Source organism: Charadrius vociferus, unplaced genomic scaffold (genome assembly GCF_000708025.1).
Source record: "Charadrius vociferus isolate BGI_N301 unplaced genomic scaffold, ASM70802v2 scaffold13, whole genome shotgun sequence".
NCBI lineage: Eukaryota > Metazoa > Chordata > Aves > Charadriiformes > Charadriidae > Charadrius > Charadrius vociferus.
The window spans coordinates 4,292,993-4,313,658 of record NW_009647763.1 but is presented as its reverse complement, the minus strand read 5'-3'; the positions used below and the strand labels follow the sequence as shown (position 1 = coordinate 4,313,658).

At 37.9% G+C, this 20,666-nt stretch overlaps 1 protein-coding gene across 1 annotated transcript in view; it reads left to right on the top strand.

Moving 5' to 3' along the window:
* The first annotated feature begins 304 nt into the window (after window positions 1-304).
* The window catches only part of SYTL3 (synaptotagmin-like 3), a 28,098-nt gene continuing 7,736 nt past the window's right edge, over window positions 305-20,666 (top strand). The window contains exons 1-9 of the mRNA XM_009882314.1: window positions 305-414; window positions 1,843-2,058; window positions 5,203-5,267; window positions 7,574-7,625; window positions 8,994-9,060; window positions 10,045-10,117; window positions 13,747-13,871; window positions 17,622-17,765; window positions 20,466-20,644. Coding sequence (XP_009880616.1) covers window positions 305-414; window positions 1,843-2,058; window positions 5,203-5,267; window positions 7,574-7,625; window positions 8,994-9,060; window positions 10,045-10,117; window positions 13,747-13,871; window positions 17,622-17,765; window positions 20,466-20,644 — 1,031 coding nt within the window. The remainder of the gene's footprint in view (window positions 415-1,842; window positions 2,059-5,202; window positions 5,268-7,573; window positions 7,626-8,993; window positions 9,061-10,044; window positions 10,118-13,746; window positions 13,872-17,621; window positions 17,766-20,465; window positions 20,645-20,666) is intronic.

Here is a 20,666-nt window from a genome sequence, read left to right as displayed (position 1 = left end):
CTCAGCAAAAAAAGAAAAGAACAAGAAGTTTTGTCACGTGAAAAAGACAAGATTGCAGTGACCTTGCTAACTGTTCATATTCCCTGGGCAGCAGAGGCACTTAAATGATGACTTGTGTGAAGAAAGACATGGTTCTTTTTCTCTTCAAGGATATGACACAGTGAAACGTATCACCAGTCAAGTCAGAGCACAGGCACTTTGTTAACACTCAGACCCTGTTATACTCTATAAAGTAGTATCCATCGTTCTGGATGTGGTAGAACCATAGGACTGGAGTCTATAAAATAAGTGAAGCTTGGCAAAAATGGCCTGTGAATTTAATCTAAACTTCCTCAAGGAATTAGAGCGAGAGGCTGTTCTGGAAGTCCTGTACCGTGATGAGATGGTGAGAAAAACAGAGGAGGAAAGAGTAAGGTATCTGCTGTTCCCCTATTCCTGTATTTCTATTCCTTTTTTTTTTTTTTTTGTCAGAAGTATTCTTCTTCCTCTTTGCTGTCCTTCCAAATGTATTCTTTTTTTTTTTTTTTTTTTTTTTCCTTCTTGTTAGCTAATGCCTTTTTTATTCTTTGGGAAAACTAAGAGTTATCCAGAGCTTCTTGGATTTCCTATTGCTAACGGCTGCTCTACAGTAAAGATGGGCAAATACTATTCAGTGAGTAATCTGCTTGATGAATTTTACTTCCAGCCTCCATAGAAAATTCAGTTGCTGCCTGTATTTTTCCTATGAAGACTTTATGGCATTCTCGTCATGTTTCTATGTATGCCTATATAGTCCTGGTAACACAAAAGACGTTCAGACCTTTGGCTGGCTTATTTAACTTATGTTGTGCCAAAACTAGAGTTAAGAATCATTGGGTACCTGCTCTTTGTGCTGAATCTATCACTATCTCTTCTCACATACAACAGGTAGCAAGCACTCCACACTATCTTGGAGGTTGTTACTAGTGTTAAGAAGTGTCATTGGTTAGGAAGATTTTATTTAATTATTTCACACTATGCAGATATCTCAGCTGTGAAGGACAGGGGATAGTCCTCCAGCATTTTATTTGCTTTATATCAGGACTAAGGCAAGGATTTCGTTGCAGCTTGTACCCTGCACTGTCAGGTTGCATCCCCAATTAAAACAGGGTGTTTGTGTAGCTAAGTTAAAAATTTTTAGTCTCTTAAACGTAGAAGCTTAAACTTTGTTTACAGCAAACTTTTATGTAAGTATTCCTGGACATATTAAATGAGCGTGAAAAGTATGTAAAGGGTTATAACGAAAGTCTGAATTGGTTAGAAAATCCCTGACAACTGCTGATGATGTAGTTAACAATTAGAAACATAGATCTTGATTATTGGTATGTGTAATGGAAGCAAAGTCAATGAAATGGAGAGGTTGCAATATTTTGGTCTGATGTGGTTTTTGTTTAACTTTCAGATGATGTGTTTGCTATGATTATTCTTACTTGATAGAAATTCTGATTCTCGGATAAATATGATAAAAACATCATCAAATGAAAGGGAGCACCATTTACTCTCGGGTTTGGTGTGTGAATGCATAATCACTTGCATACAAAATTTCGGTGCCTTGCCCTGAGCGTGCATAACTGACATGAACAGAACCCCATTTATGTTAGACTATTACTCTGTCTGTATGCACAGTTGTGGTTGCATATGCAGTCACAGGGCAAGAATGCTGAGTGTAGACCCTTTCAGACAGTGTTCAGTTGAAGTCAAAATTGAGGGCAGGTCTCCCACTAGTAATGACATTGCGCAACCAGGGTATTAGCTTGTGACTTGCATCATGGGGTTTTTGGTCTATTTAAATTGTTTGTTTGTTTGTTTTACCTGGGGGATTAGGAAACTGAATCAGCAGCTGCAACAGCTTCGGTGGAAAGGTGGAAGAAATGTAAGCCGTGAATATCAGGAGAGATCTTGCGCTCGCTGTCAGAAATCGCTTGGGTTATTGATGAACAGAGGTGCAGTATGCAACGGGTGCAGTCATCGAGTGTGCTCTGAATGCCGTGTCTGCCTGAATCCCTGCCTTTGGAAATGCACCATTTGTTATGCTCATGGGTAAGAAATTTTACTGGTGTGGATATGTGACAGTTTACACTGGATAACCTGTGTATGTACACTGTTTTGTGTGTATCTGTTGCTTTAAACAATCAATGAAACAAAGCTGCTGGCAAAATGAAAATGTTGGATGAAGTCCTGGTAGCAATAAAATTGATAGGAATTTTGTGATTTCCCTTCTTGTATTTAGCAAAATGGATCCTCAAGGTAAACCTGAGTTTTGTGACAAGTTTTGTGACTACCTGAGTAGTGTGACAAGGATGATAATGGCAAAGCATAGGAACAGTCATTAGTTTCTGAACTGTAGATAGAACTCCTTCTGCTGACTCAATACAGGAACCAGTGCATCATAACAAGTTGCTGAAGGTGCTGTGGTTTTGGTGTAATATAGCCAATTTCTTGGCAATTTCCTAATCACATTTTTTTTTGCCTCATACTATAGGAGTGAGAAACCTGGATTGATGAATAATTTGAAGTCATGTTTTATATAAATTTAAAAAGCAAAAAGCATTAATAACGTCATCAGGAATTGTTTAAACATGGCCAGAAATCCAAATTTATTTACTTTGAATTAGTTTACTGTGTCACCTTGTTTTTGTTTTCCAGGAAACAATCTTTCTTGTACTGTATTGGTACAATATTTATATCAAAATACTCCATCACAGCCCTTCCTATTTGTCAGACTCTTTCTACACCAAATGGTTTAGCTATATTTCCACTTTTGATGAAAAATAATATTATGTAGGCAAACAAAGATAGTTTTGAAAATGATCAACAGCTGTGCTGGATAATATCTATCCCTGTACAAAGGGTGAGGATTTGGAAAAATTTTACTTTATGCCAACACAAGATTAACACACTACTTCACTCCCTTGTAAGATGCCACAGTGAGATTTAAATAATGCCTGAGAAATGTAAGGCAAAGTATTGGTCTGAAGCTAAATGAATTTCTACTACTAGTTTGAAGTAATTTTCTATAGTTTAGAAGAGACCATAAACTATCACTAGAAATATGTTCCCCAAATCCTCAGTTTATTGTGTAATTTATACATAAAATAGGCAGATTAGCTCAATCTATATTTGATACAAAGCAGTTACTAAATTTTTATGCATATATTTCACTATCTGTGCTTCATGCTATAAGCACTAAAAGGAATGGTTAAAAAATTTAACTTTCCTTATCCTCCTCTAGATATCTACCTCTACTTCCTGTGCTTTTAAATTGGTTTCCAGTTATTTGGTGGCCACAGTGGAAATCCCCTATAGAGAGTAGCTAGTTGTTTAGCTGCCTTGTATACTGTTGTGCACCCTTAATTATTTCATAAGCTTGTACAGATATTTAACGGTAAAACCAGGAAAGCATTATTTAAATGAAATAAAAGACATTTTTACTTGAGGAAATTACTTTTTTTTGTCTTGCTAATATGGAGGAATTCTTCAGCTGTCATTGAAATTCTCTTTATAGCAAAAAGACAGCACATTTGTTCTTGTTTAGTCATGATGCAAAGTCCACTGAAATTGGTCAGACTTCTTCCGTTGCCATCAGTGAGCTTTTCTTCAAGGCTACAAATCTTAAGAAGGGTAGGGGGTGCAGCAGTGTGATAAATGCTACCCAGCGCCTTTTGTTTACCCCAGTGAGGGGAAAAATATGATGACTAAGAAATGTAAGAGCTGATTTTCAAGTCCTAAGCAACCATGATTTTGAGACTTGCTAACCACTAGAGTATTTTTTCCTAAACAGAGCATCAGCATCAGCAGCACTAGAAGATTCTCTCCTGACACTAGGCGAACATTTGTAACGAACATGCTTAAATACCTCAGTGGAAGAGCAGGGATAGGTGAATGTTTGTTGCTTACAAAATAAGAAATTTGAAAAGACTTGTGGACTTACAAAGTTTGTATCCTTCTATCCGTCCAATCACTACACAGGTAGTGAATTTTTTGAATATTCTGCATTGCTACTTACAAAGGTACATTTTAAATGCCTAAAATGCCTTGGAGTGAAGCAACAGAAAGAACAGCATCCTCCCTATAGTTTGTCTGTCTTAACAGATATGGCACACTGAGGGGTTTTGTTGCCTGGCTTTTGGTGGGTATCAGTGTAGCTCTCATGTTTAGAGATTTTCCTTTAAGGAGGCAAGCCCTACATGAATTTGTTGTCTGTATGTTGTTGCCAATTTCAAGCAAGTTTCGCAGAGGGAATTAGGGACAGAGATGAATTTCATAGAAGGAAAACGTACTACTGGGTAGAGAAGACAGTTCAGCAGTGCCTGCACTGAGGAGGTTTTTGCAGTGGGACTTTGTCCTATAAAAAGCACCAGAAAATCCACAAGGAACAGAGATATTATATGTGCCCTAAAAATTAGTAAGACATTTAGATGAGAATTTGGAACCTGAAGACTCCAGAGAATTCTCTCCTCAGTTAAAGAATTTTTTACCTGTTTAATAATGGATGAATTCAGATTGCAGACTTCATGAATTCAGTTGGAGACAACAAAATGCAAGAGTCAAATCTGCTGATAATCTGCTTGTGACAGAGCTATTTAGTTTGATATCATTTTATACTTGTTAATCATTACTTTTCTCATCCTGTGATCCTGGTACCTGCGTGTGACACGGACATCATTGATGTTAGCCTCCACAAAGTGGAGAGAGATGTTCATCGAAGCCATCACACTGTCAGGGTGGTGGAGCTCAGTGTTCCCCAGTAGCCATCCCAAGTTCTGCTTGGGAGCATATCCACTGTCAGTGACTTCCTCTGCGCCTTAGACTCGGCTGCAGCTGTAAGCAGTGGTGTCAGCACAACTGCCTGGAGCTGTTATGCAAGTTGGTTGTATGGACTGGAGTGGACCCAGAACTCCTGGCTTCAGAGCAATGCCAAGAGTGGAAGGTATTGCTTTCCATGGGCAGTCCTACATAGCAAAAAGGAAGAAAAAAACAACAACAACAACAAAAAAAAACAAACGGAGGGGAGGAATCCTTTGTCGGCATACCCACAGCAAAATCAGTCAATGGAGTGTGCAGTCATGAAATCCTAGTTTTATGTTAGGATGAAGAAGGATTGTTTTGCTAAATGGTTATCAAACATTTGAAGAAAGACACTCTGGAAAATGTTGATTCAAATGTCTTTTACTTGTTTTTCAGAGATGTGAAAGTAAAGGCTGGTGAATGGTTCTTTGAGGAACGTGCAAAGAAATATCCAGGTGAAGGTAATTGCTGGAAGCAGACCATAAACTGCTCTGTAATGTGTAGTCCTCAGCTAAGTGAAACACAGAATGTAGTCTGCCACTGTATTTAATGTTCTTCCACTTGGTGAGAGATTTATCAGAAATTATCATGCAGTGCGTTTGTCTATGCACTTAATAGTGCATGAACACAAACTAGTAGAATGCATTTAAAAGTGTAATTTATTTTATATGAGTAGTAAGAAAATTGCTGGCCATGTCAATTTGAATTAATGAGCATGTAAGGCTTCTAAGAAATACAATGACATGAAATAAATATAGAAATGTTAAAATATATGTGCAGGAAGGAAATGATCTTGCATCCATGGTTTGTTGAAGTTAAAATTTCAATTGTTTTCACTGAGAAGGTTCTAAAGCTTGAAGAAATGACAGAATGCAATAAAGAAAAACATGTATAGCTATAAATCAACAGAGAGCTAAACGCTTTCTGTATCTTTACTTTCAGCCAGCTGCACCATTGCCTTGTGTTCTGTCTTTTCATTGCAATTAAAAACACAAAGCCCTAAAAGAAATTATAGAGGATGTGGATGTATTGCCCCATGGGGAATGTGTTTTACCAGCAAAGGGGCTCTTAGTCATCTTTTTCACCTACAATGACTAATAAGGTGGAGAGGATTTCCTTCCTCTTTCCCTTGAAGTGCCACTTCAGATAGGCAACTATTTCACTTTGTGCCTGACTGTAGCTAAATGTTAGTTTCATTTCCAGTATCTGCATGGTACCTAGATTTAAAAATAGGTGGTAAAAAGGAAAGCACTGTACCTGTTGTTTTCGGACACCAAATCTGATATTGCAAGATACTGACTATCCCTCTTTTGAGTAAAATAAGTAACTTCTCACCTTGCATTATCAAAGCTTTGTGGGTGCTTGAAGCATTTTGCTAAGTTAGTCTAATAGTAATACTGTTGAAGTCACAGCGATATAAAGGATATACAGAAGCTAAGCCTGCAGGGAGAAATATGTTTTGTTTAGTTCCTTTGATTAGACCAACTGATATAATAAAAGTTTGCCATTTTTTAACCCCTTTAGAAACAGCAGCCGTAATAGTTATGTATCCTTCGAGCCTGGAGAGACAGTGCCCTCTCTTGGTTTGAGAATATAACACAAGTGAAGTATGCACTGTGAAATAAGTTTGAAAATCTACATGTAACAGTGAAGTTTTCTCATGTTGCAGAGTACAAAAAAAGTTACATCAGTATGCTGTTTATTAGCTTTGTGTAACTTCTACCTAAAGAAAAATATAATATTTTCATAAAAGTGGTAGATTGTCTTACTGACTAATAAATTAAAAATCTAAAAAAATCATATAATGCTGCAATAAATCAAGATACCAAATATTACTTGCTAATAACAGAGCATTAAGTCTGGAATTCTGATTGAAATTTGTAACATCAATAAGTTGTTTATTGTTTCTACCACCACCAAGGTCTGCCACTTATATGTAATATGTTATAATTAATAACATCTTCAGCAAAGCATAGATCACATGCTGCTTTCTGTATTAGGAATGATTAGTGGCTAAAGCCACGCCATTTGTTACATGCATTTAGCCTTTCTTTCTGTTGGCAATCGCTTGGGAGCAAGCTACATTTTTATGAGTCTTCATTGTTTGTGCCTGGTGGAGCGCTTGCTCCTTGGTGTTCTTTACATCATGTGGCTGCTCACCTGGTGAACATGACATGGTTGCTATTTCCCCCCAGGGATGGCCTTAGCAAAGGGTTTTGCTCATGGTTGTGAGCTGGTCATGCGTTTTCATGATTGTTCAGGTCTCTAATAGGAAAAGCGAAAAGAATTTTTCATAAGATGCAAGAGATGACCATGTGCCTACTCTTGTACACATTTTCAAGCTTTGCACAGTGTTTGAGTTTTATGGTTGAAGTGTTCTTTAGTGCAGCACAGAGCCGTGCACTACCTGCACCTGGCCCTCAGGAGGCTGAAAGCACTTAGCAGCCTGTAGGAATGGGCCTGTTAAAGTGCATATGTGATTGTCCTCAGCATTTGTGACTAGCTTATCTGAACGTGTCACCTGTGAGAGGTGAAGGTGAAATCATGATAGAGTTTGTGATACAGGAGAGACTTGCGTGTTGCTTGGCAGGTATGCCGATACATCGGGTGGGGGTTGATTTTGCTCCTGACTTGTATGTGCATGAGCTTCTGTAAATACAGACCGATTCCTGAAAAGGCTCTGATTTTTAAAAGTATTATACAGGCATTAGTAACTGCTGTTGTTGCTAAATGACCTTTGGGTGTTGGTCTTTTTTCTCCTTCACAGGCAGACATGAAACAGCTGGTGCAAAGCTCTTGAAATCTTATCAGAAACTGAGGTAAGACTCAAAAGGATAAATGGTCCTAAGACACTGAGAATTTGTATAGGTGATACATTTTATGTTATAAACTAGCCAGCAGTTGGTTTTCTTAATTATGAAAAACACATTTCAATACTTTTGGAGTACAAATGATAAAAGCATAGAAAAATTGCCACTTTTTTCTAGTCCAGTTTTTTCAATCCATAGAAAGGGTCTCAAGTACACAAAAGAATACTATGTTTAGAGTAATAGTTTCTTATTTACTTGAAATGAAGGAATGTGCATTATTTTTGTTATATTTGCTTATATTTTTTGCATACCTTTTTACACTATAATTTTTCAAATTTATACACTAATTTTAAATGATCAGAGCTTAAAATTATTTACTAGGCATAATAGCATCATTATTTGCTCAATGGGAGCTATTGCTGATTTGTTTGCTTTAGAATAAATAGTAGACAAGAAGCTCTGTATACAGGAAAACGCGTCCAATTGCTGAAACTTAAAATAAGTCAAAAATCCAGTTCACACTGAATAAATACTTTGACTTGAGGCCTAAGCATGACCTTACTTAAGTTATTACCAGTGATATATAACAAAATAGCAGTCATCTTAAACTATATTGTATAAAATAAACCTTCTTCCTTAAAAAAAAAAAAAGTAAAGTAAGGTACAAAGAGATGGCCTCAATTTTATGATAATTATCTGGCGAGGCAGAGCTCCATAAGCTTATAATCAGCTAGATATAATCCTAACCAGGGCTGTATAAGGACTTGCTTTTACCTACATGTGGTAAAAATAAAAGAGAATCAAAAAGGAAGGTCACTGGCTGCCTTTAGGGTCCATGATTGTGCTGTGATAAGAGAATCAGTCAGATAATGGTCAGATTTTTTTCTCACAGACCAGGGCTATTTGCAACAGATGAAATGCCTGGAATGCTGTGAAGAGGCTTTAACAGCTCTGGACCCAGGCAAGGAAGGATCCTTTTAATATTGTAAATAAAGATGACTGTTTTCTGAAAACATCTCTGAAACAGAGAATGGGGCGTGTTACATAGGAATTGTGTTTTAGTACTCAGGACGCAGATTGTAATACTGTCAACCATATAGAAATCTAGGAAGCCTGCCCTAAATTGGGTCTTCATGATTGTTTTAAATAAATAATTCTACCTAGAGCAGCCCAAGATTGAGAAGATAGAAAGGTAGTCCTAATTCTTACAAACAGGCAATAAGCCTGTGCTGCAACTCTTTAAGACAGAGGATCTCAACCCAGATCTTTAGATTGCAGGAAAGACAGATAATAAAGATACTGTGCCCAAACATGGTTTATTTATCCATCTATTAATGTATTAATTGTTGAACTGTTTATTGTCTCTTAAATTTCTAGTAAAATTTCTGTTGTACCTCCAACTCCACCTCCTTTCACAGAATCCACAGCAGGAAGCAACGTGATGGTAAATGTACATATCTGCAAAATATATGTATATACACATGTCTTTGGGTGTCATTCATATGAAAAGGCCAGCCACAGAAACACAGTAAATAGCAACTGCTGTAGCATCATATTGCAATATAAATGCTGCCTTATGTCCCTTTGTCATTTTTTTAATGCGTCATTGGTAGTGGGAGAGAAAGGTCAGAGTTTATAATGAGGGATGTTTTCAATTAGTTTTCAGTTTTTGAGGGAAGTGATTAACTGCTCTATTTGGCACTAGAATACTGTGCCTGGTTTTCGGTGCCTCACTGCAGGAAGGCTGGACTGAGATCTCCTGAGCTCCCCTCCAGCCTGAAGGATCCCATGATCCTGTGATATTCAATAGTAATTTGTAAAGTGGCCGTTCCATGTGTTATTTTCATTACTGAGTGAAAAACAGTGAATTTGATGGTTGCTTTTGCATTACTGTTTCTAGTGGACGGAATAGTAGGGCATGGCTCAGAACTCATTGAAATTGCCCTGAATTACTATTTCAGTTCATTTTGGACTGACTCTCAGGCCTTAGTTTTGAAGTGTGTTGCAATTAAGTAAACAAACATTCTAATATGTGCTTAGCTGGAGTTTCATGAAAACTCTTTGATTCAGAGGCGCAGGAGCATATGTAATAGATAGGAGTTTCCTACTCAAAGTATTAAATACACTACAACAAATCAGTGGTGTTATTAGTTGTATTTATGAAATTGTTATGTGATCTTCCTACAAGGAGTTCCACTTACATATCAAAGAGTATGGAACTGAAAAGATTATTTTCCATCTTCAAATGTTAGTGTGACACTTTTCAGCCATGTCAAAATATGTCCTCAGGTGTATTTGTCTACAGAAGTAAGCAAAGGGCTGCAGCCTTACTGTCTGATTGTTATGTGGTCTGTAGATAGGTGATTATGGAAACGTTAAAACAGCAAATATTTTGTGTTTTCTTACTCTTGGCATCTCCCATTTGCAGGAACTCACACAGTCTAAAAGTTTTAATAAATCTGTGGAAAACTTGTTTTTGTCTCTCACAACACATATAAAAAGTAAGTAGCTTTCACTGCTGTGTCGTTCTAGAGTGACATAGTCAAATATTTCCATTTGTTGGCCAAAAAGTAGTTACAAACAAAGGGTATTGAGTAATGGCTGAAATGACTAATGCCAAGACTGAGCCAACCTGAAAAATAATACAGTAAGTCTAATCCTTCAGTATTCTGCTGGTTGTTTAACAAGCTAGTGATACCAACCCAGAATGCCTTTCTTGTAAAGATGTGAAACAACTGTTTAATGCTATTTTTAAGTTTACTGGATGTTCAGATGCAGTGTATTTAACTCACATTAGCACAGAGTGATAACCACTTTCTATAGTAGTGATCTTGGTGTTATCTGACTGAACCCCAACTGACCCTGTCAAAGAATCTATTGTGTAATGGAAGTAGAGTTTAATATTTTCAATCACAGTTTTCAAGAGGACTTCATTCCTCTTTCTTAGTCTGTCTGGTTGTGGTTTTTTTCAGTGCAAACTTTTAAGAGCCAGTGAGTCCTAAAAACTCTTCTTTCATTCTGATACTTTTGGTTCCTTCCATTCACTTATGCTACCTGCTGTTCTTTAGGGTGCAGACTGTGTATGCACCTCTAAGGCTAACTACACTTGGGACAGCCTGTCTTTGTGAAGAACAGATTAAAGACATCAGTGACCAGAGGAAAACAACTTCTGAGCCTCATGAATATTACAAAGGCTTGCAGATTTCCATGTATTTGAACAACTCTTAGTGTTTTCTTACCAGCTTCATCTTAGACAACCCCAAATGTAAGCGTTTGGCCTTTCCTCTGACTTCTTCCACCCATCCTAAAGGCCTGTTTGCTTTTAATTGCACAGATTTAATGTTATGTGTGTGTGAACACACATTAAAGCTATGCAGAGACACAATGGCTGCCTCTCCTGCACAGAAGTGTAGTGTAGGGCAGCATAGGATCCTTTGTTACTGGAAGCAGATAGCTGAGGCGGCACAGAATTGGATGCAAAGTAATTTATTCTGCTTTGTGTTAGTTTGAGGCCTGGTCATATCCCACAGTTACTAGTAAACACTGTCAAGACTGCAGCAAGCTAATTTAATAGTTCACCGCTACCAAAAGGAAGGTCCTACTCCCCCCACATCTGTCTTCCCTTTCTATTTCTGGCCTTATGCTGCCATTGCTGTGCTTGAATTAGGACCAGTGTTTCTGGACCCCTCTGGAAACTGATTTAGAATCATAAAATCGTTGAGGTTGGAAGGGACCTTTAAGATCATTGAGTCCAACCATTAACCTAGCACTGCCAAAACCACCACTAAACCATGTCTCTAAGCACCACATCTACCCATCTTTTAAATAGTTCCAGGGATGGTGACTCCACCACTTCCCTGGGCAGCCTGCTCCAATGCTTGAGAAGCTTTTCAGTGAAGAAATGTTTCCTAATATCCAATCTAAACCTCCCCTGGTGAAACTTGAGGCCATTTCCTCTTGTCCTATCACTTGTCACTTGGGAGAAGAGATCAACCCCCACTTAATTAATTTAGCTAATTAAAAGGGCAGAACATTAATGTAGGCAAAGTACATAGGCACTTTGCTGGTTTAGTGAGTTAAATAGGCTTCAGGTATGGTGTATATGTTGGAGACTGCACAAAAGAGGGTGCTGGGCCATGTAGCCAGGAGCCAGGGATTGAGGAGGGAAGAACAGCGGTTGCAGAGGAGGGTGGCAGCAAGTTGTTAGTTCAGTTCAGCTGTATGTGAAACACCACTCAGGTGCTGTCATCCTCAGTTGGCGTAGAACCTTTTAATTTCTGAGAAAATAACAGGCTATTGCAGTCACTGAAGTAAATAATTAAAAAGTATATATAGAGAGAAAGACTTGGGCTTCACGGCTTAAGAAAACAGCTCTTTCAGACAACATGGCCTCTTAATGAAACCTGGTACTGTGCTGATAAATGCTTTCAGTCACAAGTGTCTGAAGTTAGTACTCTTTATCTTATCTAGATAAAAATGTCCTGGTTTGCAGAGGTATTTAATATACCCAGCTCTTGTGTATTGTGGTAAATATACCTGGAGAACCTTGCTATGGCTCTGATTCTATCACTGGAGCCAGTGTGCGTGCGTGTCTGAGAGCAGTGGGAACAAAGGATTAGCATGTGCAGCACAATGCCTCTGTTGTACAGTCTGCTCTTTATGCTGTTACCTCCTGTTCCAGCGTAGTTTGGCAGTGGTGGGAGGCTATAAGACAGTGGTTGCCATTTGGTGAATGTAAAATAAGTTGATCGTTGTAGTTTTATTTGCAGTGCAAAATCACCCTTGGCACTAGAGATAGTGTCCGTGTTACTGACCATTTGGGTAGAGAAGCCAAAGGAGGACTAGACAAGAAAACTGAACAATCATTTTTTTCCTCACACTAACCTGTTCTGTAACCTGTTTGTTTTAAGAAAGTGTGAGGCAAGCTTGTGTTTCTGCTTTTACTGCTGGTCAAGCTCCTCAGATTCTATCTACTCCATTAGATCTCTCACTCTAGTCTCTTCTATGATCTCCGATTTCACTGTGTATTTTTAAAAAACTGGTTTCATTTACAGTCAGAGATGACTTAATTGAGTCTGCCTATGAATATGTCACATGATGCCTTAATGGTGTACACAGCGTACAGTAAACATCTGAGGACTGATTGCTGCTACGAGCAGAACTAACCCAAAGTGACTTTAAAAATCACGCTTAAGAGTGCCGTTGTTTTTGAATACCATAATGACATGTTGTCTACTGTCTGAGGTTCCTCCACAGAGGCTCACGTTGTGAGAGAAATATTTATTTATTCTGTATGAATTAAACATATGATAGCTATTTCATGTATCACTTATAAGTCGTTAATTCTTCATGAGAGGCTATCTGGGATTTACAACTAAGTGTCTGCTGCTAAGCCTGCTAGTTTTTAACTTCAGAAATCATGGATGAGTGCTGCCCTTCCCTTTAAGTGAAGGTCTGACTGCACCCTGAGGAATAAGAAGCAAAAAGTGGTGCACTAAATGTTCAATTGTCTTACAGATTTATTTGACAATAAACTAGATGTCACTGAAGTACTACTTCAATAAGGTGCTTAAGTGTGGACATAAGCTTATCCATATAAGTAATGTTATTGAAGTCAATGAGGGCTACTCGTGTACTTAAAATTGCATGTGGTTTGGGACCAGAGTATGTAGTATCTCTCCTTTCATCTATATTTTGCATAAATTTCTAAATATTTTCCAATATGCTCTGCTAATTTCCATTGTCATGTCGCTTTATGTTGTTATAATGATCTTGCTTTTATCCTGAACCAAACCAAACTGCTTTACGAATGAAACTATATGTAGGGTCTATAGTAGCTACTTCTGCAAGGAAATTGTGTTCAATAGCATACAAAAATTTCTTGCAGCAGCTATAATGATAGGAAGCAAGGAGTACAATTTCCAGTTGAAACAGCAGGAAAGATTTAGGTAGGCAAAATATAATTATACAAAATGGGACAAGCATTTGCCTTGCCGTCTGTTTCTTACTCTTAGGAGATAAATACTAAAATAGCAGGATGAAAGTTTGAAAGCTACAGAATTAGCCTATAAATCTACGGGATTGCTTGCAGTGTTTGTTATAGTGACTTCTCTCTTTATTTTCACTTCAGAAATCTCTAAGTCCCAGAACGATATGGCTGACAGAAGTCTCCTATCCACAGATTATGGGCAAAACATGGAAAGAAGGAAGCAAAGAAGGAGCCAGTCTGACACTGCCATCAACATTACAAGCAGGGTATCCATATTATTATACACAGTCTCTAACTGTAAGGGCTGTTTCAGGAATGGAATATATTTGTAAGAATAATGACCTAGCCAGTGTCATTTTACTTTTATTAGATGAGCAGGGCTTAGCTGGCGTTCACTGACCGTGGCCAGAACTCTGATTCTTCACAAGGTTTTTGGCTGAGTCTGCACACTTGATCTCAGCCCAGAGCTGAAATGTTAGACTGCGATTTTATAAAGAGCCTCGCATAGGGAGGTCTATGGTCCTCCCTATGGAGGTCGGGTCATTTTGCTCTCAGATGCTTACAGACTCTCTTGAGGCCGATGGATGTCTGTTCTTTGTGATTGTAGGGCTGCAGGGAGATGCTCTGTCTCTTGTCCTTCTTCTGCCCCTCTTCTTGCTGAAGAAGACCAAGCTATGACCATGCAAAACCCATCCTGATGCTTTCTGAGCATTTTTAATTTGGCGAGGAGAAAACGTTGACTGCTCTTAGTTCTTGGGCAACTTCCCTTTTCCTTTTGTTTTGGTTACAGTCTCTAGCTTTCAGTGGTTTCCTGAGAAGTTTGAGAAAAATCCAGTCATCTGTTTTTCCACAAATTGTGCAGGGCTGGAGGTGATGTCACAGATCTGCTTTAAAGTTACACTGAAGATTTTGTTTTGCACACTTTCACCTCTCAAGTGACTGAACTTTGTCCATACTCGATTTTGCATGTAGTGGGTACTTTCTGAATTGCCTTGTTTGTCTGAAAGAGGTAAATGCTATCTGCTAAGTGCATGCATTACATGCTGAGAAAAGCTTTTGCTTTGGGCCAGACCTCATGGCTAATATTATGCACAGCTCCCTTGGTGCACACTTTTCACTTTCCTCTGAGGTGTTAGGTGTTGATAAATGGAAGAGATGGGATGTCAGACCACATGGATGAGTGGTTTGAATTGGCCCAGCAACGTCTGGGAGCTCTGCAAAATTAGTTCTGGTATTTTTGTATGCAACTATTTTATAAACAAAATTGGCAACAATTATTAACTACCTGAGTGCTGCTTTCATTGTGGCAAATCACACTTCAGTGTTACTTTATTCCGCTGGCAGAGCACTGCTCTTTTAATGCATTGGAAAACATCAGAGTTGGAGATAATACGAGCTTAAACTCTGCTTCTTTGCATGAAAAGATGGATATGGATTCTTTGGCTTGAGAAATGTGTTAGTGGGAGATTACACATTATTTGTGTGGGGTTTTAATTGCCCATTTAAAGATTTAGGATTTAATTTACATCCACCCTTTGCATTACAGATTTTGAAAGATAGATCTCAATATTGTCTGTGTGTCAGAGCACTGTTTCTCTGAGTCAGGGAGCTTTTGTTTAATTCAGACTAGTTAGGCTGTATTTAAGCTAGAATTTTAGTTTTTCTAGAATTAGTGTTGGTCTTTTTTCCTTGTGAATGTCATGTTTGCCACTTAGCTTTTTTTAATATTGAAGGAAATCTTACTTGTCTATCCCTGCACTTACATGATGGCTTTTTGTATCTTTGCTGTGATTTTTAAAATTGTTTTTAATCTTGGTCAATAGCACTATTGCATTATTCTTCCATTTTTTTTTTCTTTTCAGTTTTTGTTTTCCTTTAATAAGAGTAGCTGTTAACATCCTTACTAGAACTATGACTTAAATTTAGGGACAGAACCTGTTTTAAATTACTCTTGCAAAACAATTAATTACTCAAATGTGTAACAAAGTATGATATAGAAATCTTACTTGTGATTTCCACCCCAGAAAGAACTGTCATTTTCAGAGGATGAATCCAAACAGTATTTTTTCCCCTAGAAAGTGAGCATTTTTCTCCTGGGAATGACTGGGAAGTAATAGCTGTAACTCTACCATTTTGAAGGTGTGGGGTATAAGACTGGGGCAGCACTTCAGTCTCAAGAGCGTTGTCTGTTTTTTAAGTAAGTTTTCCAAATTTGTGATATGTTCGGAGCTTGATTCCTTCAGATTAAAGGTGAAAGAGATTATATTTAACTTCAGTAATAGTGGAAAAACAATCCAATGGCAAGAACTACCAGCCAGTGTAAAATCTGGATTTAGGAAGTTAACTGAATAGTGTTTCCTAGGGCATCTCATCATCAAAACCTCCAAGTTCATTAAAGGAACTACAATTATACCTGCCTCACTGGGGGAACAAGCAGACACGTGCAGGCTTTGGAAGCTGTTTGTGGTGCGCTGGTAGCTGTGGGTTACCCCTCCTGTGACAGCGGATGCGCTCTGCTGCAGACGTTAGAGCTGGGCTAGATGGGAGTCTTGCTTATGTGAACTGATGCGAAGTTTAGCACTGGTAGTTATGTTGCCTTGTCAATCACTTATGTTCGGTTTAACACAATAGAGAAGTCTTTCTGATCTAAGTAGAAGCTAAAATTCAGTGTGTAATAGGATGTTTTGGTTAGGCGGTGAAATTGGTGGTGTTTCAGGTTTTTATAAAGCAGAAGACAATTTCTCTGCTGAGAAATATGATGTTTTGGGTTTGGTTAGGGTTTTTTTTTGAGACTATATTCTGAATGCATTTTCTATTTCCTTCTCTCGAGAGAATAAATTCTTACATCTGTTCTTAAGGCAGGGCAGTTATTACACATAACAATTTCTATGTGCTATAATAACAGCATACTGGTTTGGATTTTGCACATCCTGTTTTTTCAGAAGCAATCTCAATATATTATTTCCTCTGTTGTCCTCATTCTTTAGTGTTTTCTGCTGATAGTACAGGAGGGGTTCCCAGGTTTGTTAAATATACATTATCTGTTTCTTTTATGCAAATAAGTCCCTGTCCTTTTTGCTGATTCAGTCACACTCTATTCTTTCTAGTCTTTCAGGTAATCCATGTTATACAATTATTTTTTTTTAAGAAATTATTTTCTTAGATCCTAACCATGTAAAATTTCTTACCTCACTCTTTTCCTACCCACTGAACAGTGAACATACTTTTCAGAGATTGTATTATCCAGGGGTGGTAGGAGTGTTCCAGAATAAGCTAAAATCTATTTTCAGCATATTTCTAGATATACGTATCAGTCTTTTGGCACTTTGTTCTATTAACTGTTATTGTTGATAAGAGGTGGCTGAAGGGAGATCTCGGAGTTTTGCTACTCTCTCTATACATATTTTCCAAAAACTATCAGAGTTTTCATGGTAAGATTGGAAAGGTGAATGGACTTAGTCAAAGCAAAGTGAAGAACACCTCAGAAATTTAAACTTTTTCCCTAATCAAAGCTAAATAAGAACTTGTGAGTCTGTTTCTGTTTTCAGGTCTCTTTCAACCTATATTTATTCTTGCATGGGTAGACATGAGCAGGTGTCATGCCTATTGCAAAACGCCTTTTTTAATTTTTTTAATTTCCTAGAGGCAAGATTTGTTTTTTTTCTTGCGAAATTACTGTTTTGTTAAAGCTAATAAGGCCTTTCATTAGTATATTGCTACTTTTGGTGTGTTATTAGTAGACTGCTTTTAGTAATTGCTGTGGTAGTGATCCTTAGATTATGTGATGGTAAGTTGAATTCAGAAAATTATTAATATAATGAACGTACTACTAGCTGGGATGAGAGAGTTGTAAACCAACATTTAAATTAAGTTACTACATTGTTTTAGAAAGCGTGCCACCTGTGTGATATTGATCAGAGTGAATTGTATTTACCGAATCTTCTTCTGATAGCATTCTTGAAAGAATCAGGACATTTATCTTAAATGAAAAAAATTACTTGCGGCATTTCTTACAGGTGAAAAGTACACCCAGCCTTCAACAGCTCATCACTGGTGCCCAAAATGACAGTGAAATTCTGACCCAAAGGAATTGCAAGGAGGAAGAAGACATAAGAACCAGTCCCACAAGTGATGCAGTTTTCTGTGATGGCAAAAAATACGTAAGTTGAAGGGGGAAGGACACCGGAACAGGTGCCTAATGGAGACATATATAAAAGCTAAGATCTTGTGCAAAATGTTGGTGTATTTCGGATTATATTACAAAACGAATGAAGAATTTTACTTGAGTTTGCATCTGATTAAAGACTGTCTGCCTTTGGCACGGTCCTCGTAGTAATACTGTGAACTTTTTGCAGTTTAAGCCCAATCAAATTAATAATGGATAATTGACAGATCAGCTTCCTCTGAATTTTGGAAATGCAACTAACATTCTTCCCATTTTATATTAGGATTGGTATTGCAAACATGGTTCTTTCTAACCTAGTGGCTAGCTCTTTCTTTTAAAACTTCATTTAACTGAAGGGGTTTGTTATTCTGCAAGAACTGGTAACAGAAATGTGAGTGGAAATTCAAATGTCAGAATGTCAGTGAACGAAGAGGAAGCTGACAGTGATGGAAGCCAGGGGAGCAGTTCATAGGTTTAGGGGATGGCATTGAATCATCATCTGATGGATGGCATTTTGAATACTGCAAATGAAGGAGAAGGAAGCCAGGTATAAGTGAATTCAGTACATACTTTAAAGTCTCTATGATTAACTGTGGAAGCTAATTTCTATGCATTAGTCATGAGGCTAAGCAGGGTGAATTATCCAAAGAATTCATGACTGATATTGTAAAGAAGGGAACTAAAGTGACTTTTAGGGAATCAAAATTAAACCAGCCTGTTTACTTTGCAGAGGAGTAAAAACCCACACAAGGACCTTGGTGCGCTCTCATAGTTTACTGCACTGGGGATTCTGAGGTGTTAAACTGACAAATAGATAACCATTTTGGATTACATTTGTGATTCTAATGACAACTGTTTAAGCTGAGCTAAAGGCAGCCTAGGCTTAAAGGTGAAATATTTTCTATCGTCTTATAAAGGGGAAGGTCAAGTTCCATTAAACTTCCCTCTATGGGTAAGTGTTGGGAGTTGATTTGTACTCCATGAAAATGTATCTTCCAAAGTTTCAGATGGCATTGCTTCCAGTCATACCACCATGAGTGCAATACATGAAGTCATTGCTAAATCCCTATCCCTGTTCACTGAACCAAAAGGATAAGTGATTTTTACATTGAATGTATGCGACTCCTGATCAGGTGGGAGACATACATATATTCAGTCCAAACATTAATCAGAACATCTGTCCAGCCTCTCTAAATAAATAAGAGGTTATGTGGAATAAATGTTAGGGACTTTTGCAGAACTTCTTTTCAGACATATGAGCTAAGACAAAAATCTATTTGCATTCCTTTGTCATGAAGAATTTTGGTGGCAAATAAGCATTTTCTGGTCAGATGAATAAAAATGTGTCAGTGAGTGAAAGAGCAGAGCTGAACAAAACTGCAAGGGAGATTGATTACACTGATAACCTTGCCCCCTTCACGAGACGTGTTACATGCAACAAACATCAGGTCAAAACAGTCCTAACACCTCCTATGACTTCCTTAATAAGCACCTGACCCTTCTTTTGTCAAGTTTGTACATGACTTAGATCTTATAAGATAGAGGAGATAACTTTAATTTAATTAAGCTGTTGGTGTCAGTTTTAAAATGAATATTTGGCAAGCTGCACAAACGAAGAGCATCTGCATGGAAGAGAGATATGATCTTATAAACACTACTCTGCACTCTTAGCTGCTGGGTTGTGCAACGCAGAACTCCTTGGTTAACCAGTCCTGTGTGGGTTGGTGTTTATTTTCAGGGGGAGGAATGATCTAACACAGATACTTTAGCAATCTAGGGCAGTGTTGCTGCGAGATTAATCACAACAATTGTGTCTTCGTGACATATGCTATGTAACAAGTTTCTAGGGCTCACCTTAAAAAATATCATTCTAAGTGAATGGAGAGCAAACTGTTTTGATCGAGTTGATAATTTGTTACAGTGAAGGCTAGATACCACCGTAGAGTTACATGTCTGTGCTGGGCCTTCATTGCAGTTTCATGGCCTCTGTAAATGCCAGGCACAAATGTTGTTTATATATGGGGATGGACAGCATCCAAACCTTTGCCCCATAGGCAAAGGTAGATGAAAGGACAACAAAGTGGCTGAGGTGAGCTAAGAAACATCTTTATACGACAACTGGATGCCTTCGTATTTTAATCTTTTCTGAATCTTTTCTGCTGCAATATGGAGTATGTCATTTTTATATGGAATTAGGGGATCTTGTAGAGTATTTACTGGATGTGCAAGGCCACTTTTGTTTCCTTTAATGCATGATAGAATGTAATGTCTTGGCAGAGTACCCTACTATGAACTATGTATTAAATGCAGTCCAGTTTGATGGTTTGTATGTTCTTAGCTTTCAGAGGTGTTTTCACTCTCTTCCTTTCAGACATTTATCCTATTTTATCATGGGAAACCACATAGCAGTTTTATTCAGAGACGATTTCTAGATCTAGAAGTTACCTAAGAAAACAGTTCTTAGCCTAGAGATCTTAATGAATAGAAAAAGGCAAAGCAGTAGACTTGCAATTACAGTCATAATTTTCAGGGCTCTTACAGAAACAACAGAATGTTTTATATAGGTTACCTTAAATCTTTGTGATTTGCTGTAGCTCTACAGTCATGTCTGTAAAGATACTGACCTTTGAGGGAAATAAGTGTTTTGTCCTGTTTGATCTGAAGCTACTTTTCCCAAACATTTGTCTTTTCTTAGGGGAGTTTGTATAGCCTTAACAGCACTTGCACAGAGTCTGGCAATTTTGGCAAGGCTAACATCACGGGAGAAATAGAGTTTGCCATAAGATACATCTTCAAAGCTTGCATCTTAGAAATTTGCATCAAGGGATGCAAGAACCTGGCTTATGGAGAAGAGAAGAAGAAAAAGTGTAACCCGTAAGTATTTTGTAGAGAAGGA